The sequence below is a fragment of the Stomoxys calcitrans genome, chromosome 4 (genome assembly GCF_963082655.1).
Source record: "Stomoxys calcitrans chromosome 4, idStoCalc2.1, whole genome shotgun sequence".
Classification (NCBI taxonomy): Eukaryota; Metazoa; Arthropoda; class Insecta; order Diptera; family Muscidae; genus Stomoxys; species Stomoxys calcitrans.
This window is the reverse complement of record NC_081555.1, coordinates 108,469,467-108,493,749: the sequence shown is the minus strand read 5'-3', so window position 1 is coordinate 108,493,749 and position 24,283 is coordinate 108,469,467. Positions and strand designations below refer to the sequence as shown.

The window sequence follows — 24,283 nt, the reverse complement described above, 5'->3', positions numbered from 1 at the left end:
AATTCTACTAAAACAATTTATTTATTAGTTTAACAAATATTTTATAATGGCGTCTACATTTGAAGTACAAAGCTCAACAACACTTCTGGTGCAATGACAAGAATACAAATGTGACGCCGTTAATTCTTAACAGCCTTGGTCTGGCATTGAATTGATACGCAATTGTATTAAAAATCCTTGCCAATAACGCGAACAAAATAATACCAGACGGTATTAGCAAAATACCGGTATTTTTTCATCAAACCAAAACACTTTATGCAAAATGTCAGCCAAATCGGATAATAACTGCGCACTATAGCGGCTCAAGAAATCAAGATCCGATATCAGTTTATATGGCAACTATATCAGGTTATGCAACGATTTGGATCATACTAGGGAGAGTTGTTGGAAATCAAAATAAAACACTTGGTTCAAAATTTCAGCCAAATCGGAATAGAACTGCGCCCTCTAGAGGCTCAAGAAGTCAAGATCCAATATCTGTCTATATGGCTGCTATATCAAAACATGGACCGATTTGGCAAATTTACAACGCCAACCGACCTGCACTGATAAGAAGTATTTAAGCTAAATTTCAAGCAACTAGCTTTACTCGTACGAAAGCTAGCGTGCTTTTGACAGGCAGATAGACGGTAGGACATGGCTAAATCGACTAGAAATGTCAAAATGATCAATAATATATATACTTTGTTGGATCCCAGATCCATATTTCGATGTGTTACAAAGGGAATGACGAATATCCCCATCCTATGGTGGAGGACAGGATTCACCAATAGAAGGTTAGGTCACATTCGAAAACATAAAGTGAATAGGCCCCATAACATCATTGAGGATGTCAAATGTGCCGATTGGAAATGTCATCAAATGTCAGTAGATTTTTGTTTTCTTTCATTCTCTCCTTCTTTCTCTGAAAAAAAACTATCTGTTTTGTTATTTGCTGTTTGTTAAACAAGTTAAAACAAGCTCCATGTAAGCAATTGGTTATTTAAAGGCGCCAATAACTCGCTTTGTCATATCGAGTATCACAGGCACTCAGTATTTAAACAAGAATAGGCCGCCCGGCATCTCACTGAGACTCTCCATTCGATATCGCTGATTGCGCGAGACTGCAACCTGTGGAAGCGCCCAGTTGAGCTTCTCGTAATGACGATGAGCACCACACAATCGTAGATTAGAGTTCCAACCCGTGTGCTGCTCATGGTCATCCCGTACCAGAATTGGTTTTGTTACTGCCTTCAATGCTGTTGAAATTGCCACATGTGAATCTTTTTGGAAGTTATATTGATGGTTGGTTTGTGTTTCGATCTCGGTAATTCCTTTTCCATTGCAAAAATCTCATCATTGAGATGGTCTCGAAAGAGACACAAACAACAAAAATTTTTTATATTTATTTTTATGAAGTGCTCATGTACTAGGCAATTTGTTTCAGATAACGTTTATGATAAATTCCCTGGGAGACAGCTAGTTGATATCTCCAGTGAGAGCTATATCTAAATCTGAACCGGCTTAAACATTTTTTTTTTTTAATTTATTAATTATTTTCACAATCCACATGTGGTGTAAGTTACCAAGGGTCCAGCCTTTTTCAAACTGAGAAAAAAAAATGTTAAAAAATTTCGCAAAACAAATTTCTATTTCTTATGTGTTTCGTAGACATTGTCTATTAAATCGATTTATTTATGCTAAAAGGCAGATGATTAAATTTGGGAGTTTTATGGAATATTTGTCAAAATTGTAAATTATGGGATAAAATACAGCTTTATAAATAAGTAAATAAAAAATCGTTATCTACATAGGTAAAAAGTAATTTAAGTTTAAGATAATTTAATATTTACATTTTCTATAATTTCAATTTCATAAATTTTTTTTGAGCCATTATTCTTTGTTGACTTTTTTGAATTTTTAATTCCCTATTCAAATATTTAATTCTAAAAAATATTCTACATTTAAAAAAAAATTTCTTAACATGTTCTGGAAGCGATTCTTCGGCACTAGCTTCTAATAGCCTTTTTTGCAAATTTTTTTCGTTGTTAATACGTTGGCCATTTACACGTACAAAAAGTACTTCCAAACGCTTCAAGGCATGGACAAAATCTGAAGATGGCTTTTGCAAAAAGCCTTTTGATATTTGATCCACCCATGTAAAGGTTTTTTCTTGACTTCGATATTCATCAAGGTGAAGCTTTTTCATAATATACCCAGCTATATACTCCAAAGCATCGTCTTGTAGAGTACTGAAGTCTGAAAAGTCTTTCAACTCTATTTCCAAGATATTTGACAATGCATCTATATTTACTTCTTCAATATTTAAAGAATTTTGAATACCGGAATCCGAAAAAGGCGGCTCGGATGTCCCACTTTGAGGCAGAATCAAACAGTCGGTCTCATCAGGAAAACTAAGCCACTCTGTGGTGTCGCCCTCCACATTCCCAGTAGAATTTAAATGCTCCGTATTACGTGCTGAAAGACCAATTTATATCTTGAATAAATGTGGAAACAGTGTTACTTACAATTTACCCAAAACGTATTTTCTGAGTCTGAATTTAAAATCTTTAGGCGACGGATGGTCATTGAGGCCTCCTTTGCTTCTAAGAGCACCAAAAAAGTGCTCTAATACATCTTGATTGAGACGGTATGTTAAAATATATTCCATATTATATTTTTCCTTCAAATACTCGTGTAACCCACACAACGAGTTATTAGTCATTATAACACCCTTTTGAAAATGTTCAAGAGTATTTTTATTTGGAATTATTGGCACTGACATCACCGCATTCATGCGTTCCAAAATTTTATTTTGTTTTTCCAAATTGTTTCCAAATGGTTCCTTAATTTAAAAAAATACAATATTAGATACATAAAAACGTTAAACTATACAAGTAAAAGCACATTAATTTTCGCCGAGCTATTACATACCTTGCCTGGATAGTTAAATGTGTTCATATTAGAATTCAAAACGTCAAACCAATCGTTTATTAATTGGCAAAATTCTGCAGTCTCTTCAGGATTATACATTTCAAAGCCAAGATAATGGCATCTTTTAATGGCATTGGACGTGCTATTCGAAAATAACTGAGCTGCCCATTTCACTTTTTGTCTTGCTAATAAAATCGAAATGTATGATTATAATGCATTGTTTCTAATATGGAGATATGTGTTCATACCTGGACCACTCACTGTGAGGTGTTCAGTGGTTATTTTATGAGCAATTGAGACATCACTTGACCCCGTGTACTTTAATAGGTCAATAATGGTTTTAGTTGTAAGGAAATGGTCTCCAATAATGAAACCAGTGTCAACAAAATGGTTCCTTATTAACTTCAAAAGATGAGGAGCATCGGCGAAAACGAAAATTTTGTCACCAGTAGCCGAAGGGTGTGAAAACCATGGTCGATCTGCATTGATATGAACATAGTTGTAAAGATATTAATTTAGTTATTGTAGTATATGGGAACCTAATAATGTATACCATATGTCACCCCCAAATTTTTCCACAATGCGCGATTGGTTGCCCCCATGTCAGAGGTAATTGCTACAACTTTATAACCGCATTGATTTAGCTGTGTTATTATGGAAAAAATTATAGTTTTATCCATTGGCTTATCATAATCAAAGTACAGTGGCTGTTTCCATGATTTCCAAATCCCTCGGATCATGACAACTTGCACATAATTGGCAGGTTTTCTTACGCAATCATCTCTAGCGTCGTACTCATAGGTTTCCATAACCTTCATTTCATCAAATGAAATAACGCATAGCTTGTCTTCATTGCTCATATCGGTGTTATATCTTAAAAAATCCAAGACCGGCTTTATAATACCCTCACTTATATTTATTTTTCGGCTCCAGCGTTGCAGTGTTGAAATGGAAGGCAATGGAAAGCCATTTTTGTAGAGATGGTTGTATGCTCTTGGGCCGGCTGCATGCAAACAAATTGCATGTGAGATGTCGTCCCAGGTCCATTGCACTGCTCCGGGAGAAATAATCTTCTTGATTTGGCCTTCGGTGAAGACCGTGCGCATACAAGAAACTATTTTATTGGCCTTTTGCAACTCGATTTTTATGTCTTTTATTTGTGATTCAAGTTTTGAAATTATTTGTTTATGTGTCTTCCTCTCTTTCACCATTTCGCAATATAGCTCGATCGGTCTACAATAATAAGAATTACTTTCAGATTTAAGTAATATGAATCTTACATATATATATATTCATATTTTTACAGTTCTGGAACCTACACGTTTTCTTTTGTTGGCGTAAACTTCCCCCTCTTTTCCCTTCCAAGATGGATTTGTGTCACAATCGTCGATGTCCCCATGAGTCTTCCTTTTGAGATAAACCTGTCGATGCATACCTTCCCATCTAATCAATTGAATAAATAAACACCTGAAACACAATTTGGCCGAGCTATTGAAGATCTCATTTATACCTACTGCTTTATGTAGAAGAATGTCAGCTATTGTTAGCATACTGTGCACCACATTATTTTTATTCGTTTTTGTATTCAAAATTTGTTGTTGTTGTAGTAGGCACATTTGCAACCTGTGGAAGCGCCCAGTTGAGCTTCTCGTAATGACGATGAGCACCACACAATCGTAGATTAGAGTTCCAACCCGTGTGGTGCCCATCGTCATCCCGTGCCGGGGGCAAAATTTGTAATTTGTACAACCGGCTCCCATGGGATTGTAGATGTGGGTTAATTCGTTTTTACTTGTTGGTTTTAAAAAGACAAAAACTTTTAATTAATTTAAATACTTTTTTAAATAAATCATCTATTTTCTACGATGAAATATATGCTTAGATTTTTTTTGGCATATTTATTACCTTGTAGTTTCTACCACAACAAGCCTTTCTATATGTTTCACCATAGTATGGGAGATGCTTACTTCTTTATATAGTACACACTTGATCGTCGTAACATTTATCCGCTTTCTTTATTGGACTTCTTGAGCCCCAACAAGCCGCAGTTATTATCCGCTTTAGCAGAAATTTTGCACAATGGCTTGTAGTATAACTTCCAACATCAATGCTAAAGATTGGTTTAAAATTGTTATAACCGCACAACTCTCAATTTTAATTCTGAATCAGCCAATTTAAAAAACAAAAAAATGCATCTGTTAATAACTCTTAAAATTTTTGTTTTTTTCAAACATGAGAAATACGATCCTTCGTGAGGGGTAGCTTAATGAACTATTAATTGTTTTGTATAGAGCAGCCAGAACGGGTGCTTTGAAACTACGTTAATGCTTTCATTATAAAAAGGGCCTTACTCAATTTTTTGTTAATTTACAGGACACGGAAAAAACTCGGCTTAGGCCTTTTTTAAATCATCATTAATCCGTTATTTGCAATTGTATCCACCTTAAATTTTGAGGGAAGGTGCATATGACTAGTGTTACCGTTGAGAATTTTTAACAAGAGGCATCAAAAGTGTCATAGGGGCTTAACATGCAGTAAAGCCGAAAACCCATATTTGCTCGAAATTTGTACATTTTGTGTTATAAACCATCTGAAACCCTCTGCCAAAGTCTTTTGAAATCGGTTCAGAATTATGTTGCCCTATATCGCTTATGAGATAGCTTTTGGGTATTATATAGTCTGAACCGCCCGACTTGTGGCTTTCCCTACTTGTTTCTATTAACATTTTTGGGATCTCATTTTAAACGAACGAATACGATTAGACCAGTACACCCTCACAACAATCAACAATTAAGGCACGGGATAGCTATGAGCACCACACAGGCTACAAACTTCGCCCTGTCTGGTTGTCATCCCACCTGATGAGGATCGCTACCTCTACATGCAAATGTGACTACAACACCAAACAGGCAATATTCATATGTAGGATGCCTATATTAAACGGCGGATTACTTCACACTTTTTTTTTGCAATAAATACCATTAATGTACTTGTACATACGGAAGCAAAGTTCTTACTCAGTCTGTGTCCCAATTTCACGTCTCATCGTATTTGATTGAGGAATAGTTTTGCAAGGGCATTCCAAAATAGCATCTATTTTATCTTCCAATACATTTAATTCACTAAAATAGAAAATCTTTAATATTTATGTATTAATTTATCTCACTATACAAACTCAATATTGCATTCATTTTCAGATTCGTCCATTGAGGTAAATTCCACCCTAAATAAAGTGCAAAATATTAATATCAATAAGTTCCCTTGAACTTGCTATGGGACATCTTACTCTTCTAAACAATCGGACTTCTTTACCAAGACAAAAAAAGGTTTCGCTTTTTGTAATAGCACTTTTCTATTACTAAATGATACAACCTCATCTGGAAGGAAATGGTCACCGCAAATAAAATGTTTGGCTTCCAGTTCAATGCCACACAATTCGCTCCATTCCTGCAGGCTGACCAAATCCTTCGGCACACTAAAGAACGGTCCATTTATTTTGTGGTCCTGCTTGTTGCACAAAGCACACCTACGCATTTTTCTTTTTATTCCTTTAATATTTTTTTTAATAAAACGCGAAATTTTTTGTAGTTTTTCAAATCTTTTATTTCGAAAATTTCAAACGTTTCAAAATTCAAATTTAAATAAATGACATATGCAAACCATCAACGAATGTGAGAATGTAAGCAAAGAGCAAGTTGACATCCTCAATGCCGACTACTGTCAAAAATTCAAAAAATTGTATGTCGGCTGATTGCTTGGCCTAACCTTATTTAGTGAATCCTGGGTGGAGGATATAAAAAAAAGATGTACTCTGCTTCTAGTAGTGAAAATGGCAAAAATATGATAGTGGCAACACTTGAAATTATTGCTGGCATCATTTTTGTTTGTTTTAATGGTTGCGATGGTTAGTTTTTCTTTATTTATCTGTGAAAAAATATATTAAATAGAGAAAACAAAAAGTGCATGTAAAGAAACGGGTTTGGGTATGGAAACAAAAACATTTGATTGCTGTCAAATCTCGCTCTCTAAACACTTAAAAGTTTCCGCGACTATTATAAAGTCAGAACAGGGTGTACAACACCCACGAATCATATGGTTCAATCCGCCATCTTGCCATCAAGCTAACCGTTGTTTTGCCAACACACGCAAACAAATTTGTGTGCGTGTGTGTATACGTGTGCGAACATGAGCAGAGAATATGAGAGAAAGAAGATAACAACAAAGAGAATGCAAACAAAAATCTGAATCTTAATACTGTCAAACCTGGGCGGCTGTTAACAGCTGCTCGCGTGAGACCACCATATTAATCCGCCTTCTCCTTAAGGCTGGTACTATTTATATTAGCTTTTCGCGATGTTTTTCGCCGATTACGTTTTTTAGATAATAGACTTTAAAGCAAAAAGACTTGCTGATTTCATTCAGTAGGACATTCCCTCATTACTTATGGCAAGATTTTAATAAAATTGGTGTTGTTGTTGTTGTAGCAATGTGTCTTACACTGAGGTGGCAGTCCTTGCCGACGAAAGACTTTATAGGGTCAATCCGGTACGTACAACCGGCTGCCATGGGATTAAACAAAGTTGTTATTTTATCATTGTATTGTTGTTTATTGAAAACCCTTGTTTTTCGCTATTACTATTTTAGAACACTATACATATAACAAATTGTTATTTTATCATTGTTATATGTGTAGTGTTTCAAAAAGTAATCCCGAAAAACAAAGGTTTTCAACGGAGAAAAACGAACAGTACCAGCCATTACATTAAAATATATTATTGTTAAAAATATTGTCATGTGGTGTAAACGTCCCCTTAAAACTCACTAAACTAAAAATCCCTATTTCTGCGCTTCTTATAACCATTAGTGGCAACACTACACACACTGTCATTTGGCTGCAAACAGCTGTTCTCCAAAAAGCTACAACAAATTAGTCAAAACAAAGAAGCACAGCATAAAGTTTTAATACGAAGATGTATATCCGAAATACAAATTATCCTGTTATTTAGTTTTAAGCCCAATATAGAGGTCTATGTCTGGTTAAAAATTCGAAAAACTATTTGCCTACGATATGGAAATAACATTGGCTCTCATAAAACCGCATGTGGTGCGTAACACACTTGCCTTGCGTTCACTATTGGCAATGATAAAAGCCAATTTTACTGTGCTGGAATCCAAACAAATACACATTACGAAACACCTTTCGGAAAAATTTTATGCAGAGCACCAGGGAAAATTCTTTTATAATCGCCTTACAACATTTATGGGAAGGTAATTTAATAAAACGTAATGTTTTATGTGTGTTGCGAGAATTATGTCTTGACTATGTTTTTTCTTTATAGTGGACCTTCGTATGCATTGATACTTCAATCAGATGGTGGAATTTCAAAGTGGCGTTCCTTGATGGGCCCTACCAAAGTTTATAAGGCTATTTATACGAATCCCGATTGTATACGTGCCTTATATGGATTATCGGATACTCGCAATGCCTGTCATGGTTCCGATAGCCCAGAATCAGCTTTAAGGGAAATTGACATCCTATTTCCAGAGTTCAATATAACGGATGCTTTGAAGGCCATTGAAAACAAGAGCTGACTGAATAGTTGAAAGGATTTTATTGAATATTTGTTTGTTGTTATTATAAAGGGAAAATTCGATAGAAATGGAATGAACGTAAGACATTTCTTGAAATATGGCAATGCAACTACCTCCTAAATGGAAATGAAAACAAACTTAACCAAATTCAAGAAAAGCGAGACAGTAGATTATAATACGTTGTTGCTCTAATTTATACTTTAGAACTTATTATTTATTTGTTTTTGTTATTTGATTTTAAAAAGCTTTTAAAGTATTATTTTATCGTATGCTGGTTGGTAAAACTATGTTCCTTTAAAGCAAAGAATATTCGATAATCATGCAGTTCTAGTATTTCCTTACTTGAATCCTAACTATTCTAACTTTACAAATAAAAAAGACAATGGATTTTCAGTCGTTTAAATTATTGGCTCGTCAAAATAGTCCCCATCGCCCTGATGGAATTGTGAAAGTTTCAATAACTCGTCGTCAAAATAATCCCCATTGCCCTGATGGAATTGTGAACGTTTTAATAACTGAGATAACTATTGCGATCGAGTGTGAAACACGTATTAGAAGGATGTAGGAATAGAAATGGGTGACTATATTATAGATCTAGAAACCGAGGTATTTTATCGTCTACCAGATCATAACACAAACTTGTGATCCCGGTGAACATGCAATATATGAGCTGATATAATGGTAACACCAGTCTTAACTAGCTGACAAATATTTAAATGGCTTATAGAACAATATCAATTAGTTGTGTAAAGTCATAGACCGTGTTGGATTGCAAGTGATAAAAGCTTAGGCAAAGAAAATCATTATTATTTGGATTCCGAACCACAGTGGAGTAAGAGGGAAATCTGGCAGTAAGTGCCTAGACAATACACATAGAGGTGGTTGAGCCCTTTGTGACCATTTGATCTGAGCAAAGAAGATAGGCTCGGTGGAACAGGGGGAATTTAGGACTGATAGCAAACAACAAAAAGTAAAATCCGTTCTGAGACAAGACAAATTTTAAGGGAGAATAAAGAAGACACCCACTACGAATATCTACACGTTGTTGTTGTAGCAGTTTGTGGTGTTCTATCTTTCGTCTGCTTGATTCTGTTGAGTGTCAAGGTCCAGGAACTCTGCGACTAAGATGGGGATCGTCCACAGGGATCTGGGTCTGAGTCGAGTGGATCTGTTGACCAATATAAGTGGTCAACAATGTTCCTTTGTCTGCACCCTAAGTGCTGCCCGCAAGTGATTTTATCGCAAATTGCTGTCCAGTGTAAGAGCTGTCAAATGTAACGCCAAGTATTTTGGGACACTTGGCGGTCGGAATCATTTCTCCATCCACCATCACATTCATCTCATTATTCACCTCACGCGTATTTGTAGTGAACAATGTGGGTGAAGATTTGGTGGCAGATATATTCAGATTTCTTGCAGCGAAATATGAGGCAAGTTGATGCATGGAGAATTCCAGCCATCACTCTGTTCATTTTTCAGACATCGGGAACTATAAGACTGTTCAAAGACAGGTTGAGGACCGTAGTAAGGTACTCAACTTCAGGTATATCCAGATTCTTCAGCAAAAATGTAGAGATTCCATTCCAAGGCGTTGGGCCCGGGTAATATGAACGCACCTAAACAGACGAAGCTGTGACCATATAACAGTCTTGAATCAACTTGGGACAATAAAATGCAGAATATTAAGAAATTTGTGAAAGAATCCATAATCTATACACCGGCTTGTTAAGCATTCTGTCCGAATGGGCATGGGGCGGGTGAAATGCAGACTTCGTATTCAAAGTAAATAATTTAACAAAAAAACTATTAAAAACGTGTAAGTTGGGCCAAGCCAATCTTATATGCTGACGACATCGTTGCAGCCATCATGGCAAGAGACACGAGAGGTGCAGAGCGCAAACTACGGCAGGTGATGCTAAGGGAAAATTACTGGATGAACTCGCACGGCTTACAACTTGCAATGCAGAAGACGGAGTTGCTAAGCCTAACGAGAAAAAAATATCCCAATGGAAGCGAGTATGCGCATAGACCATAGGGATCGGACTGTATACAACAACAAACAACAGAGAGGATAGGTTGAGATACAAATGGATCATACAGGGGCCATACAAGAAACCACTATCGAGAGATAGCAACAAAAGTGGACGAATGAGAAACGGGCCAGGTGGACGCGACGACTAACGACACGGCGACATAAAGTTTTACATCACACAGATGTTGACAGGCCATAGTCAACATGGTAAAATGCTCCTCTAGCAGGTGCATTTATGAGGAGGAGAATGTAGCAGACGATTTGGATCACAAATTCTTCTACTGCGAGCGCTGGGTTGAAAGACACAGGGAATTGGAAACAGCGGTTGGAGACGTTTCGCTTGGGACAATAGTCCAGAGAATTCTGGAAGACAAGAAGAACTGGGAGGCGTTCATAAAATACGTCAACGAAGTACTGCGCAGGAGTGACCAGGGTTTAGCGGCGTATGAATTTGGAGGTCTGGACGCAGATATGATATGGAAAGTAACCAGTTATGCGAAAGCGGTTCCGAGGTGGAATTAATCTCCAGGGGTGATATATGATTTTTTGGCGATACCTTTGATAACGGAGTCAGGCATAAGGCGAAAGATGCACTCGTCACATGAGTAAAGCATTTTCCCATCCTATCCCGCAAAAAAAAAAAAAAACAATATATAATTTATTGGTGAAAGAAATTTAGTCGGGAGATCGGTCTATACGACGAAATTAGGCGGATGTGTTAGGAAATTAAATAGTAAATCTCTTAAGGTATAAGTATATAAATAAATCTATACTTATATAAATCTCTTATATAGTAGAAATGTAGAGGGGTCTAAGGCAACTGACTGTACTAAATTTCTGTGTCCAAATCTTAATCGATTGGGATGAAATTTTGCGCACATATTGCTACAAAAAAAGAATATCGCATGAATCAAATGGAACATCTCATGTAAAATGTTACAAAGATCAGTGCAAAAACGTGGCAAAAAAATACATAAAGGATTAAAGATATACATGGGAGCTATATGTAAATCTGAACAGATTTTTTTCAATTTTAATATTCTTTATTCCTAGGCCGTGTATACAGCATCCCACTATCCACATCCTGTGGACGCACCCGGTAGTTCTTAACTGAGCTTCTCTTGAGTTCAGAGTTCAACCGGTGTGGTGCTCGTAGTCGTTCCGTGCCGGGTATTGAGTGGATAGTCTCAGCGAGGGGCCGGGTGGTACGGGCTCTTGTTTAAAAACTGACAACCTTATTCACAAAACTTATTCGGTACGGAAAAGCTGTGAGCGCCACACATGCTGGAACATTGAGGTCCGATCTGTGTGGTGTTCATTGCTGTCACGAGAAGTTTAGCTGTGAGCTACCGTGTCCACAGGTTGCGGATATTGGAATGCTGCTGCGGAGTAGCTGCAACAGCAGTCGCGGACAATCAGCGGTATCGAGCGGAGAGTCTCCGTGAGAGGCCGGGCGGCACCGAATCTGGCACAAATACTGAGTGCCTATGATGCTCGATATGACAAGGCGGGTTATTGGCTCCTTTAAATAACCTATAGACACCCTGTTCCCCCGGCGATAGGTCCTTTGCACCGGAACGAACATGAAAATGGGGATAAAACAACAACAAGAAGTCTTAAAACAGGTTTATTTGACAGTTCTAAAAATAAAATTTGTCAAATAAACCTATGTTAAAGCTATATAAAGTTTTGTGAATTCAGATGGGTGTGAGTGTTTATGCTGAGCGATATGACTAGGCAAGTTATTAGCGGCTTTAATAACCAATTCTTTTCATTTTCCCGCTTCGATAGATCCTATTTCTCCGAACGAGATTTCTCACTTGTAAATGTGTGGCTACAATAACAACAACTTCTTTAATGGGTCCATCCCTGTATAGGTAATGTGTCTAAGACCTTAAAACGGGAGATCAGAGCATAGGTATCCCAAGTAGGGACGAAAAGTCGACTTTTATCAAAATAGTAAATGTGGATTTTTCGATTTATTTTTGCAAAAGTCGACTTATCGACTTAATTAAAAAGTCGACTTTTGCAAAAAGTTGATGTTTCGACTTTTTGTCAAAAACTTGCAAAATTTTCTAAGTAAGATACTTCTTTTTCCCACAATTTTAAATCGTAAACTTTGCCATCAAGATATAATCATTTCCTGCATTCATAAAGAGGAGCTATTAATAAAGGTTTTGAATGGCTAATTTTTTATTTACTTGTAAATTCCAAATGCATTTTAGAACAATTATTACCTAGCTACTTAGCCGCAAAATTAGCAAAACCAAACTTGTATCTCTGTGCATCTTTCTTTTCGACTTCAAAATCGACTATTCGACTTTTTAATCATTCTTCGACTTTTGACTTTTTTACACAAAAAGTCGACTTTGGGATCACTAGTGCATATGGCAGCTATTTACATATACAACTGACTGACTTTTTACCTAGCAACTTAGTCGCAAAATTAGCAAAGCCAAACTTGTATCTCTGTGCATCTTTCTTTTCGACTTCAAAATCGACAATTCGACTTTTTAATCATTGAAAGTCGACTTCGACTTTTGGACTTCTTTTAAACAAAAATTCGACTTTGGGATCCCTAGTGCATATGGCATCATATCCATATATACACCCATCTGGATCATACTCAGTACGAATGTCGAGAGGCCTAAGGCAACTGACTCATATATGGTAGCTATATGTACCTATAATCCTATTGGAACCGTACCTAGAACGAAGGCCTTACACAATTCGATGTGTCAACAACATAAGTCTCTGTTTTAAATTTCAGCGAAATGGAGTAATAAATAAGGTTTTTATGGGCCTTAGACCTTAAATCGTGGGATCGGTCTACATGGGTGCTATATCCAAATATAGACCGGTCTGGAGCTGAGCCAGCATGGATGTTGAGTGTCTTAGCACAACTCGCTTTGCCAAATTTCAGCGAATTCGGGCCATAAATAAGACTTTCATTGGCCAAAGACTTTAAATCGAAAGATCGGTCTATATGGCAGCTAAATCAAGATATAGTGTCATACAATCCATCTTGAAACTTAACATGCCTCTAGCCAAAAAAAAAAAAAGTCTGTGCGAATTTAACATTGCGACAAAAAATATATGTACCAATATGAAAATCAAATGTTGAAAATGTTTTCAAAAAAATTTATAGGTATGTATTTGACGTATATATTCACATTATGGTCATTAATTTTTATAAGGAAAACCACATATTATTTTTTATTATATCATTAAAGGTAAATAAATTTTTCCAACAAAATCTGATGTTCTTGGAAAAAACTTTCTAAGAACATATTTTTTTTTAGAATTTTCATTAATAAACTAATTTTGGTTAAATTTTGATTGTGTTTATGACATGTCGGAAAACACATTTTGTATGCATTAGCATAATTTTGGAAAAAAATAAATTTAAATTTATACCCATCAACTACAAACAAAAGTTTAATTATTTTTTTAATATATTTTGTTTGAAATTATATATAGGCGGTTTCTATTTAAATCTAAATATATGTATATATATTTAAATAATTTAAAAGAGTTTACTATTAAATAAATCTTACTTTCAAAAGATTTTTGTCCCTATCTTAATCAATGGCAACACTATAATACCGTACACTTACCGCAGAGGTGAGTACTTCATTGTATTGAGATCCACACACAGCTTCAAATACGCATTAATGAAAATTATTTCCAATTTATTCACGTTCCGTATCCCCTTAACATTTTTTGAACGCATTCAAATGTCCCCTTGCCCTTCTTCGCACACGAATTTCTCTTAAAAACCTTTTGGCTTAGCTCTTGTTTCTTAAGGCATTGCCGCACTCATTAAATGTACTCTTTTTCGTACACATTTTGCTTTCACGCAATTTTCTTTCAGCCCGAATTTGCAATATCAATTTTTTATTTACACCACGAACGAAAATCTACGATAAAACTTCTCGGAACACGACAAACATCTCTGCCGGCAGGGGCAACAAAATACGAACGTATATATTAAACTTCCCATTTATGCACTTTTTCTCTGCAAGCTCTTTGATTTTACTGTACTAGGTAGTTAGCTTACTACCGGCATGACAGCCATGACATGGTTGTGATCACAATTTTTAGGATTTTTTTTAGCAACTGTTCTTAACATTCCTTGCATTTGCTCGAATGAACATATTTTATTTCAATGTTAACATTTTCAAAGTCACGCCACCTAGAAACCCACACACCGATAACAATCCTATTCCTGTTGTTGTGGTTGTTGTACTCAATAATACCACTACTCCCCTTTCTCAACGACCGAACGATTGCATCATACTTTCAACACATAATACCGTTAGTTAATATAAAAAACAAAACGCAGATCACAACAATGCTTTATTTCATTCCATTTGTTTCGCAAGTGTTCTTCTGTGGGGGAGACTTTTCGTTATTTTTGCTAAACTATTTTTTGCATAAAAAAATTCTTAACTGATCCACACTACACGACCGAGGCAATTGCAACATGTTGTGTTTCCTGTACGAAATCGAGCCAACACAAAATACCGTTAGTCAATATTACAACAAACGTGGCAATCAGTTTTGCAGCTTTGTTAGTTTTGCTTCGCGATTTTTTCCGAGCTAAGTTGTTCGCGCACCGATTGTCCAAGGAAAACTAACATAAAATGTTGGCGCCAGCAGCCCTAACACCGTTTACAATCACCAAAAACAACTCCCCCCCCCCCCCCCCCAAAAAAAAAGAAGAGAACAAACTTTTGGTTGAGCGACTCAATACCAGGGATGCCATATTAGGTATTTGAGAAATTAGCAAAAGGCCGCATTTATGCAATAAAAGCTCGTATTTCTTTAGAAAATGAGTAACATACAAGGCTATGAAACCCTGTTCAAAAAAGATTTCTAGAGTAATATGGAGAGAGTTTGCAGTACCAAATCCCTAAGCAAGAAAAAAACATGTCGTGGTAAAAGGTGGAGGGAGGGAAATGAAGTGTCTATTCTGTGGGAGAAATTGAACATTTTAATGATTTGAGTTGAGATAAGTAAAGTAAAGTAAAGTTTCAGGATTGTACGAAATATTTGTAAATTTGTTATGCTGTAAGATGTGTAAAGAGCCACACACACATTCAAATAGGTTTGAACAAATTTGCTAATCGAAAAAAAAGGTTTAATTAAAAATAATAAATAATATGAAAAATAATAATACCAAAAAGAAATGTCTTAGAAAAATTGTAACTCAAGTTAGGAGAGAAATTTCTCAATAATTAATGTGTTTTATTTTGTTGTTGTAGCAGTGTGTTGTTTTTTTTTTTGGAGCAGAGAGCTATCGCAGTCGGGAGCTTCTTTTCCCACGGTCGCTCACTTGTTGCTATGCAATGTGCCTTACGCGCTCGCTTTAAAATTCCTCCACACAGACTCGTTCCTGGCCGTAATTCGATTCTGTCGTGGGTTAACTCATGTCGAGAGTGTAAAAGTGTCGCTAAACCCAGAAATGGACTTCAACGGGCCATTAGAATTTCGGAAAATATCAAAAGAGTGACGCAGTCAGTTATGCGTTTTTTCTGCGGCGTTCGGCTCGCAAGCACGCAGCTTTTTTTGGGGGGTTATTTGAAATCTATGGTTTATGTCGATCGACCACGGCCATTGCCAACATACCGATTGATATGCCGCAAAGAGTGGATCCGAATTTCAAAAATCGACTTAATTTTCGCAAGCCTGAAACCCACCCGGGTGGGATCTATGATTGTCTAACATCAATAACTCAGCGAATTTTTATTAAATCAAAAATTGCTTTGAACTCAGTAGCTAAATTAGTTTTCTCTACAAGAAAATAATAACCAAATAATACATTTAAGTTCCCTCAACTATTCTTTTTAATAGTTGTCGTTTTTTAGTAGCCCAAAACCCACCCGCGTTGGATCGTAATTTTCTACAAAATATTTTGCACCCAACCAATAAAAACAAGTAAAAAGGCATTAAGTTCGGCCGGGCCGAACTTTGGATAACACACCACCACCACCTCGGGTATATATGTAAACCCTCTTTCGTCGCAACTTATGTACCCAAATACGGCACGGACATTGAGTGGCCTAATACATATAAGTCACTGCTCAATTTTGTAAAACAAAATATTTGTCTTTTTGGCAAATATATCGAAATATAAACCGATCTGATTTGCGTCTGACATTGCGTCAAATATCAACGAACTCGGATAATAAATACGCTTTTTATAGGTCCAAGATTTTAAATCGAGACATCAAGGCACCTATAACGAAATCTGGACCAAATTAAACAAGGAGCTCGCTAGTGACTCGGCTACCGGGCTGCCTGTCATGGCTGTTAAAAGGCATAAAAAATTCCACAACGTTGTTGAAAGTGAAAACAAAACACTACTGCAAATTTTCAGCCAAATCGGATAAGAATTGCGCACTCTAAATGCTCATAAAGTCAAATCGGCAGATCGGATTATATATGAGCTGTATCAGATTGTAAACCGTTTTGGACCATATTTGGCACATCTGTTTAAAGCCACAGGAAAAGTAATTTTTCAAAATTTCGGCAGACATTTGACACATCTGTTGGAGATCGTAGTGAAAGTCATCGTGCAAAATTAAGAAGTAATCTCGGGAGCTTGGTTTATAAGGCAGCTATATCTAAACATGGACCGATTTTGCCTAACTTCAATCCTACATATATTAACACGAAGAATTTGTATAAAATTTCAGGAGCCTCGATTTACTATTGCGAAAGTTAGCGTGCTTTCGACGGACGATTATTAAATGTGAACGACTTTCCTTGAAGATCTAAAAATCTTTTAAAATTTTCAATAAAAACTTGAATTTCTAACTACCAACATACATAGTATGTATGTATGTAAGTACACATTTTTTTAAGGAAAAATTTCTACGCTATTTTTTTGGAAATAAATTGTGGACAGGACTATGTACAAAAGATTTTTTTATTAAGTGACCAAAAAATAATTAAAATACTTCTTGCGTTGTGCTTACCTTTGGCGTGTCTTAAATCAGTTTTCAGCAAAGGAATCATTCCAAATTTGTTATATTCCATTGCGTACAATCACCATAATAAGGGGTAGAATCCGATTTTGTTTTTGCTTTATTGTAAACGTTCCATTCAATTTTAAAGATTGAACGTTTCTTTTTCATACACACTCAGTCTCACATACTCATGGACATACGACATTTTCTGTTTCCCCTTATTCTGGTCACTTTCCGCATCCCCTTTTAACATTTGTTTTTGCACACAATCATACAGCGTTTTCTTTTTCTAAAGAATTTTTCATACAATCATCTTGATCTGTTGTCTTATTCTCTTGAACACACTCCCGAAATGATTTTACAGCTCTCTTATTTTTAGCGTTCTTGCTATATAATCAAGTAGTTCATTAAATTTTTTGTCCCGTTCTCTTGAACACACTCCCGAAACGTTTTTAAAGCTCTCTCATTTTTAGCGTTCTTGCTATATAATCAAGTAGTTCATTAAATTTTCTCTTATTTTTTGCACTCAGTGAAATATAGTTTCCTTTTCACTCAATGCTTTTGGCGCGAATTTGCACAACACCAATCGAACGACGGACTGCGATAAACCGTTACGACACACGACAAACATCTCTGCCAGCAGAGGCATGCAGACAACCAAATGGGAATGCTTTACTATTGTCCCTTTACATTTAAGACTATTTTGCTTGAATTGATAATGCAAAGTGTTTTGTTTTATTGAAATCTTATGGCCATTAACTGGTTAAGTAACATTCGTCGTGGCATTTTAGTTATTTTAAAAATTTTGCCAGCTTACTGTCGTTGTTATTTTGTTAATTGCATAACTTTTTATTACCAATAATGCAATTTTTTCCATTACAAAGAAACGCTCAAAACTTTTACATTTGTATTTTTGTGTTGTACACAATGTATTGCAAAAAATCTTCACCACGCACCCCTCCTCAAATGATCTTAATAGTTTACTGAGTTTTCACAAAATATCGTTAGACAATATTAAACAAAATGCAAGTCACAACACTAAACTCCATTTAATGCAATCTATTTAAAAAGTATTTTTGGTGGAGTTAAAGGTGGTGGTGGTTATGTTGTCGTTCATCGTATTTCTTCCGAATTAAGTTGTTCGCGCACCGACTATCCAAGGAAACTAACATAAAATGCAAGCGCAAAAAGCCTTAACACCTGTGTCAAGCTCCAAGAACAACTCCCCACTAGAAGAGAACATACTCTTGGTTGAGTAACAGAGATGCCATATTAAGTATTTGAGAAATTAGCAAAAGGCTGCATTTATACACCAAAAGCAACGCAACCCTGTGCAAAAAGATAGCTAGAGTAAAAGGGAGAGAGTTTAAAGTAGCAAACCGCTTAGCAAAAAAACGTGTCTTTGGAAAAAGGGGGAGGGAGAGGAAATGTCTGTTCCGAAAAGGAAAAGAACATTTAAATGACTTGAGTACAAGTAAATAAAGGTGCACAAGAGTCGGAATAAAGTCGGAGTACGAAAAATTGGTAAACTTCTTCTGTTGCAAAGATGTTTATAGAGCCACACACACATTCAATCAAATTATATGATCAAACCCTGCAAACATTTGTGAGTGAATTTCTCACTCCCTCGCTTTGAAATATAATTTGTCACTTTTGAAATATAATTTGTAGATATTTCATGATTTGTATACATTAATGTATATTTACTTCGATTTCCATAATCAACTAAGGCGTGTAGGAGATTGGCTGTTCGAATCTCAATCGAATCAGTCGGGCAGAAACAATCCCAGTAGAAGAAAAAGTTCTTCTATCTTTAAACTCGTTTCGCAAATGAAATAAGCAAGAAACATAAATAAAAATTATTATTAAAAAAATGTAAAATATTTAATATACTCCAATTGTAAAACAGAAATTTCAACTTTTTAAGCCGAATGACACTTTTCTCCCGTACCGAGACACTTGTTTGTCTACAAAGCGATACCACCTATAATAGTTTTCTTGTGTGCCATATTAGTGACTCGCGCGATATAAAATATTTGCATGAAATTTGCTGATATGGTGTGTTTTAAATTAAATTAAAAATTTGCACAAAATTGTCAAAAAAAATATAATTTCTACTTACCTACATAGGTATGTAGGTACACTTTTATTAAGGAATCATTTTTACGTTTTTCTATGGAACTAAATTGTGGACAAGTGGACAAGACTCTGTACGATTTTTCTTTTATTAATAAGTGACAAAACAATTATAAAAAAAAACTTCTTGCGTTGTGCTCACTTTTTGATTGTCTTTAATCAGTTTTTAGCAAAGGAATCACTCTATATTTGTAATATTCTATTGCGTACAATCACCATAAATAAAGAAGGGTAGAATCCGATTTTGTGTTTCTTGCTTTATTGTTAACTTTCCATTGCATTGCAATGATTGAACGTTTATTTTCATACACACTCAGTCTCAAATACTTATCGACATACGTTTGTCCGTTCTCATTCTATTTCCCCTTATTCTGGTCCCTTTCCGCATCCCCTTTTTACGCTTATTTTTGCACACAATCAAACAGCATTTTCTTCTTCTAACGAATTTCTCATACAATCACCTTGATCTGTTGTCTCGTTTTCCTGAAGTTTTTTAAAGTACTCTCATTTTTTGCGTTCTTCATACATAATCCAGAAGTTCATTAAATTTTCTCTTTTTTTTGCACTCAGTCAAATGTCGATTTCTTTCCACTCAATTCTTTTGGCGCGAATTTGCACAACACCAAACGAACGAACGCCTACGATAAACCGTCCTGACACACGACAAACATGTCTGCCGGCAGAGGCAGAGGTTTTATGTTGTTGCTCATCGAATTTCTTCCAAATTGAATAAAATGCAGGCGCAAAAAGCCTTGAGTAACATAATATCGGAGATGCCATATTAGGTATTTGAGAAAATAGCAAAAGGCTGCATTTATACACCAAAAGCTCTAGGTATTTATGTACAAAATAAGTAATTTATTGAGTAAAAGGGGGAGGGTTTACAGTACCAAACCCCTAAGCAAACCAAAAACATCATGTCTTGGGTAAAAGAGCAGTGAGAGGAAATGTATATTCCGTAGGAGGAAAAGAAAATTTAAATGACTTGACAACAAGTAAATGGAGGAGCACAAGAGTCGAAATAAAGCCCGAGAATTGAACGAAAAATTGATAAAATTCTTCTGTCGCAAAGATGTTTAAAGAGCCACACACACACGCATTCAAAAAAATAGATAATTATACCCCCATTCTATGGTGGAGGTTATAATAATGAGATTTTAATAAATTCAGCGGTACAAACCATTGGATTTTTCATAAAAATTTGCACAAAATTTTGAACAAAAATATAACTTCTACTTACCTACATAGATATGTAGGTACATGTTTTTTAAGGAAAATTTTCCACGCTATTTTCTATGGAACTAAATTGTGGACAAGACTCTGTGGGAAAGATTTTTCTATAAATAATGTACAAAGCAATAATTAAAATACTCATTGAGTTGTGCTTACCTTTTGAATGGCTTGAATCAGTTTTCAGCAAAGGAAATATTTGTTATATTCTATTGCGTACAATCACCATAATAAGGGGGTAGAATCCGATTTAATATTTTTTGCTTTATGGTAAACTTTCGATTGCATTGCAATGATTGAAAGTTTCTTTTTCATGCACACTGCCTCACATACTCATCGCCATAGGTTTATATCTTCACTTTCTGTCCGTTTCCCCTTTTAACGTTTGTTTTTGCACACAATCAAATAGCGTTTTCTTTTTTCACGAATTTCTCATACAGTCATCTTGATCTGTTGTCTCATTCTCTTGAACACACTCCCGTAGTTTTTTTAAAAGCACTCTCATTTTTAGCGTTCTTGATAGATAATCAAGTAGTTCATTAAATGTTCTCCTATTTTTTTGCACTCAGTGTAATATAGTTTCCTTTTCACTCAATGCTTTTGGCGCGAATTTGTACAGCACCAAGCGAACGCCGACTGCGATAAACCGTCACGACACACGATAAACATCTCTGCCGGCAGAGGCATGCAGACAACCGAATGTGAACGCTTCACTATTGTTCCCTTACCTTTATAACTATTTTGCTTGAATTGTTAATTCAAAGTGTTTTGTTTTATTGAAATCTTATGGCCCACTGGCTAAGGATCATTTACCAAGGCATTTTGGTTAGCTTACATTTTTTTCCATACACCAACAAAAAATTTTAGCAGCTTACTATTCTTGTTATTCTGTTGACTGCATAAATTCGTATTACCAATAATGCTATTTTTGTTCCGTTATAAAGAAATTCTCAAAACTTTTACATTTGTGTTGTACACATTGCATTGCAAAAGGTCTTCACCACACATCCCTCCTCAAATGTTCTTAATACCCGTAGTCTATTGAGTTCACACAAAATACCGTTAGACAATATTAAAACAAAATGCAAGTCAAAGCAATAAGCTCCATTTTATACAATCTGTTAAGCAAATATTTTTGGGGGAGCGGGGGTGGTGGTTATGTTTTTGTTCGTCGAATTTCTTCCGAATTAAGTTGTTCGCGCACCGACTATCCGAGGAAAACTAACATAAAATGTAGGCGCAAAAAGCCTTAACACCAGCTTTAACACCCAAGAACAAATCCCCACTAGAAGAGAACATACTCTTGGTTGAGTAACAGAGATGCCATATTAGGTATTTGAGAAATTATTTAGTAAAAGGCTGCATTTATGCACCAAAAGTTTGCATTTCGGTACAAAAGAAGTAACTTATAAGGCAACAAACCCCTCTGCAAAAAGATTTCTTGAGAAAGAGGGAGAGAGTTTACAGTAGCAAACCCATAAGCAAAAAAATAAAAATTAAAAAAAAAACAAATGTTGTGAAAAGTGGTAGTGAGAGGAAATTTCTTATATCGTAGGAGGAAGAGAAAATTAAAATTATGTGAGCATAAGTGAATCGAATTGAACAAAAGTCGGAATAAAGTCTCAAAAGATTGGTAAATTTGCTGCAAAGATGTCTAAAGAGTCATACACTCACACCACAGATTGATCAAATTTGCTAATAGGGTGGTGTGCCAAATGATAGCAAATCATTATGGTGGGATGTAAAATGCTTTTTTTCTGTGTCAAAGGTTAACTTTTTGACAATTAAAATTTGTGACATTTCTGTATGTGCAATAACTAGACACGCTATTTTAAATAATTAAAATTTTTCGAAAATATTTGTGTGAAATTTCCAGTATAAGGTTGGTACTATATTCATTTTTCGCCGGAATTATTAAAAAAAAAACAATTCAATATTTTGATATTTTAAAATTAAACTATTCATACCCCCTTAACGGTATATTATGGCATGGTAGGTTAGGTTAGGTTGTATGGGGCGCCCACCATAGGTGAGTTCACTCGGAGGCCAATTCGGCCCTTTATGACACCCTAGAGAGAGAGAGAAAAGTTATTGTGCGGTATCTCCATGCACGCCGCCATTGACCTTTATGACCTGTCAAAGTACTCATAGACCTCTTATCGAATGCCAGCAACTCCCTCGTCCTCCTCTGGTCGATGACCGGCCATAGCGCCTTCGCAGTCCCGTAACCATCTACCGAGTCCCACCTCTCCACCAACGCCGCCTTGGTCATCCCGTCTACTGTGTTCAGTAGCTCGACAAATGGCAAGAAGGTAAGACCGATGAATGGTCCGCCCGGCACAGATGAACCTCTCCTGGGGCACTCGTCCGCCTTCTCATTTCCTGGAATCTCCTCATGCCCGGGAATCCATGTCAGCGACACATCGTGGGCCCGGAGCCTAGCCAGTCTTCCAAACAATCCGCCACTCATCTGGACCTCACCATCCCCGACCCCAAGGCCTTGATCGTCGCCATATTGTCCACATAAATTCTGAGTTTCGAGGGTGGTAAGCCCCTTACCAGAATATCTCTTGCGGCCACTGTAATGGCACAGACCTCTCCCCGAAAGACCGTACACTCGTCTGGCAGTCTCACAGACATATTGATATTGAGTGTGTCGGAGTCCAATCCAGTCCCTCACTCCATCTCTTGAGCCATCTGTGTAGATCGGAGCCAGCATCGCCTCCAGGCCTACCTACGGTGGGGATCTCAGTGCCCTTGTAATCCTGACGTAGGCCTTCTCGAACTCCCACGCACGCGTCCTCTTCCCTATGGCATTCCACCATACATGTGCTCCATATGTCAGTACTGGTCTCACGATGGCCGTATCCATCCAATAAATCATCCTGGAAGTCACCCTCCACTTCCTACCGAACATTCTCCTGCAGGAGTAAAAAGCGCACAGTGCCTCACGGCTTCTTTCCTCGGTGTTCCTTTCAGGAGAGTTTTGAATCGAGGACAATGTTTAGGTACTTCGCTTCCTTCGACAGCCGCAGGGTGACCCCGTCCAAGGGCAGTCTGAACTCCGGTATCTTATATCTACGCGTAAAGAGCACCAGCTCTGTCTTCGCTGGGTTGGTCTTCAACCCATTTCTGATAACCCATCGCGACAACCTCCTCAGTGACCCTTTCACGATGTCGTTGATCGTCGACTGAAACTTGTCTCGCACCAGCAGCACGACGTCGTCCGCTTAAGCGATAATCCTCGTGCCGTCCCCAGCGAGATCCATCAAGATTTCATTAATCACGCGGTTCCATAGAATCGATGAGAACACACCTCCTTGTGGTGTTCTCTGGTCACCCGCGTTCTGACTACACTATCTCCTAGATTCGCATTAATAATCCTGCCTTAAAGCATATTATTTGT

General features: G+C 36.6%; 1 protein-coding gene and 1 long non-coding RNA gene across 3 annotated transcripts; both read left to right on the top strand.

Moving 5' to 3' along the window:
* The first annotated feature begins 763 nt into the window (after nucleotides 1-763).
* On the top strand, nucleotides 764-4,794 carry LOC131997225 (uncharacterized). Of its 2 annotated transcripts, none has more exons than XR_009398126.1 (2): nucleotides 764-966; nucleotides 4,220-4,794. It is a non-coding gene; the product is annotated as an uncharacterized LOC131997225 (long non-coding RNA). The 2 variants fall into 2 exon arrangements; XR_009398127.1 differs by having other exon boundaries at nucleotides 764-1,284.
* A 3,024-nt stretch (nucleotides 4,795-7,818) lies between these two features.
* On the top strand, nucleotides 7,819-8,626 carry LOC106081305 (nucleoside diphosphate kinase 6). Its single transcript, XM_013243182.2, has 2 exons — nucleotides 7,819-8,181; nucleotides 8,253-8,626. The coding sequence occupies exons 1-2, from the start codon at nucleotides 7,982-7,984 to the stop codon at nucleotides 8,503-8,505; spliced, it is 453 nt and encodes a 150-aa protein (XP_013098636.2). The 5' UTR covers nucleotides 7,819-7,981; the 3' UTR covers nucleotides 8,506-8,626.
* The last annotated feature ends 15,657 nt before the right edge of the window (nucleotides 8,627-24,283 follow it).

What these genes read in the sequence shown, in the direction of transcription:
- LOC106081305 (XM_013243182.2), top strand. Translation starts at nt 7,982, where the DNA reads ATGGAAATAACATTGGCTCTCATAAAACCGCATGTGGTGCGTAACACA. An exon ending in CTTACAACATTTATGGGAAG is followed by an intron (nt 8,182 to 8,252) that starts GTAATTTAATAA and finishes TTTTCTTTATAG; the next exon opens with TGGACCTTCGTATGCATTGA.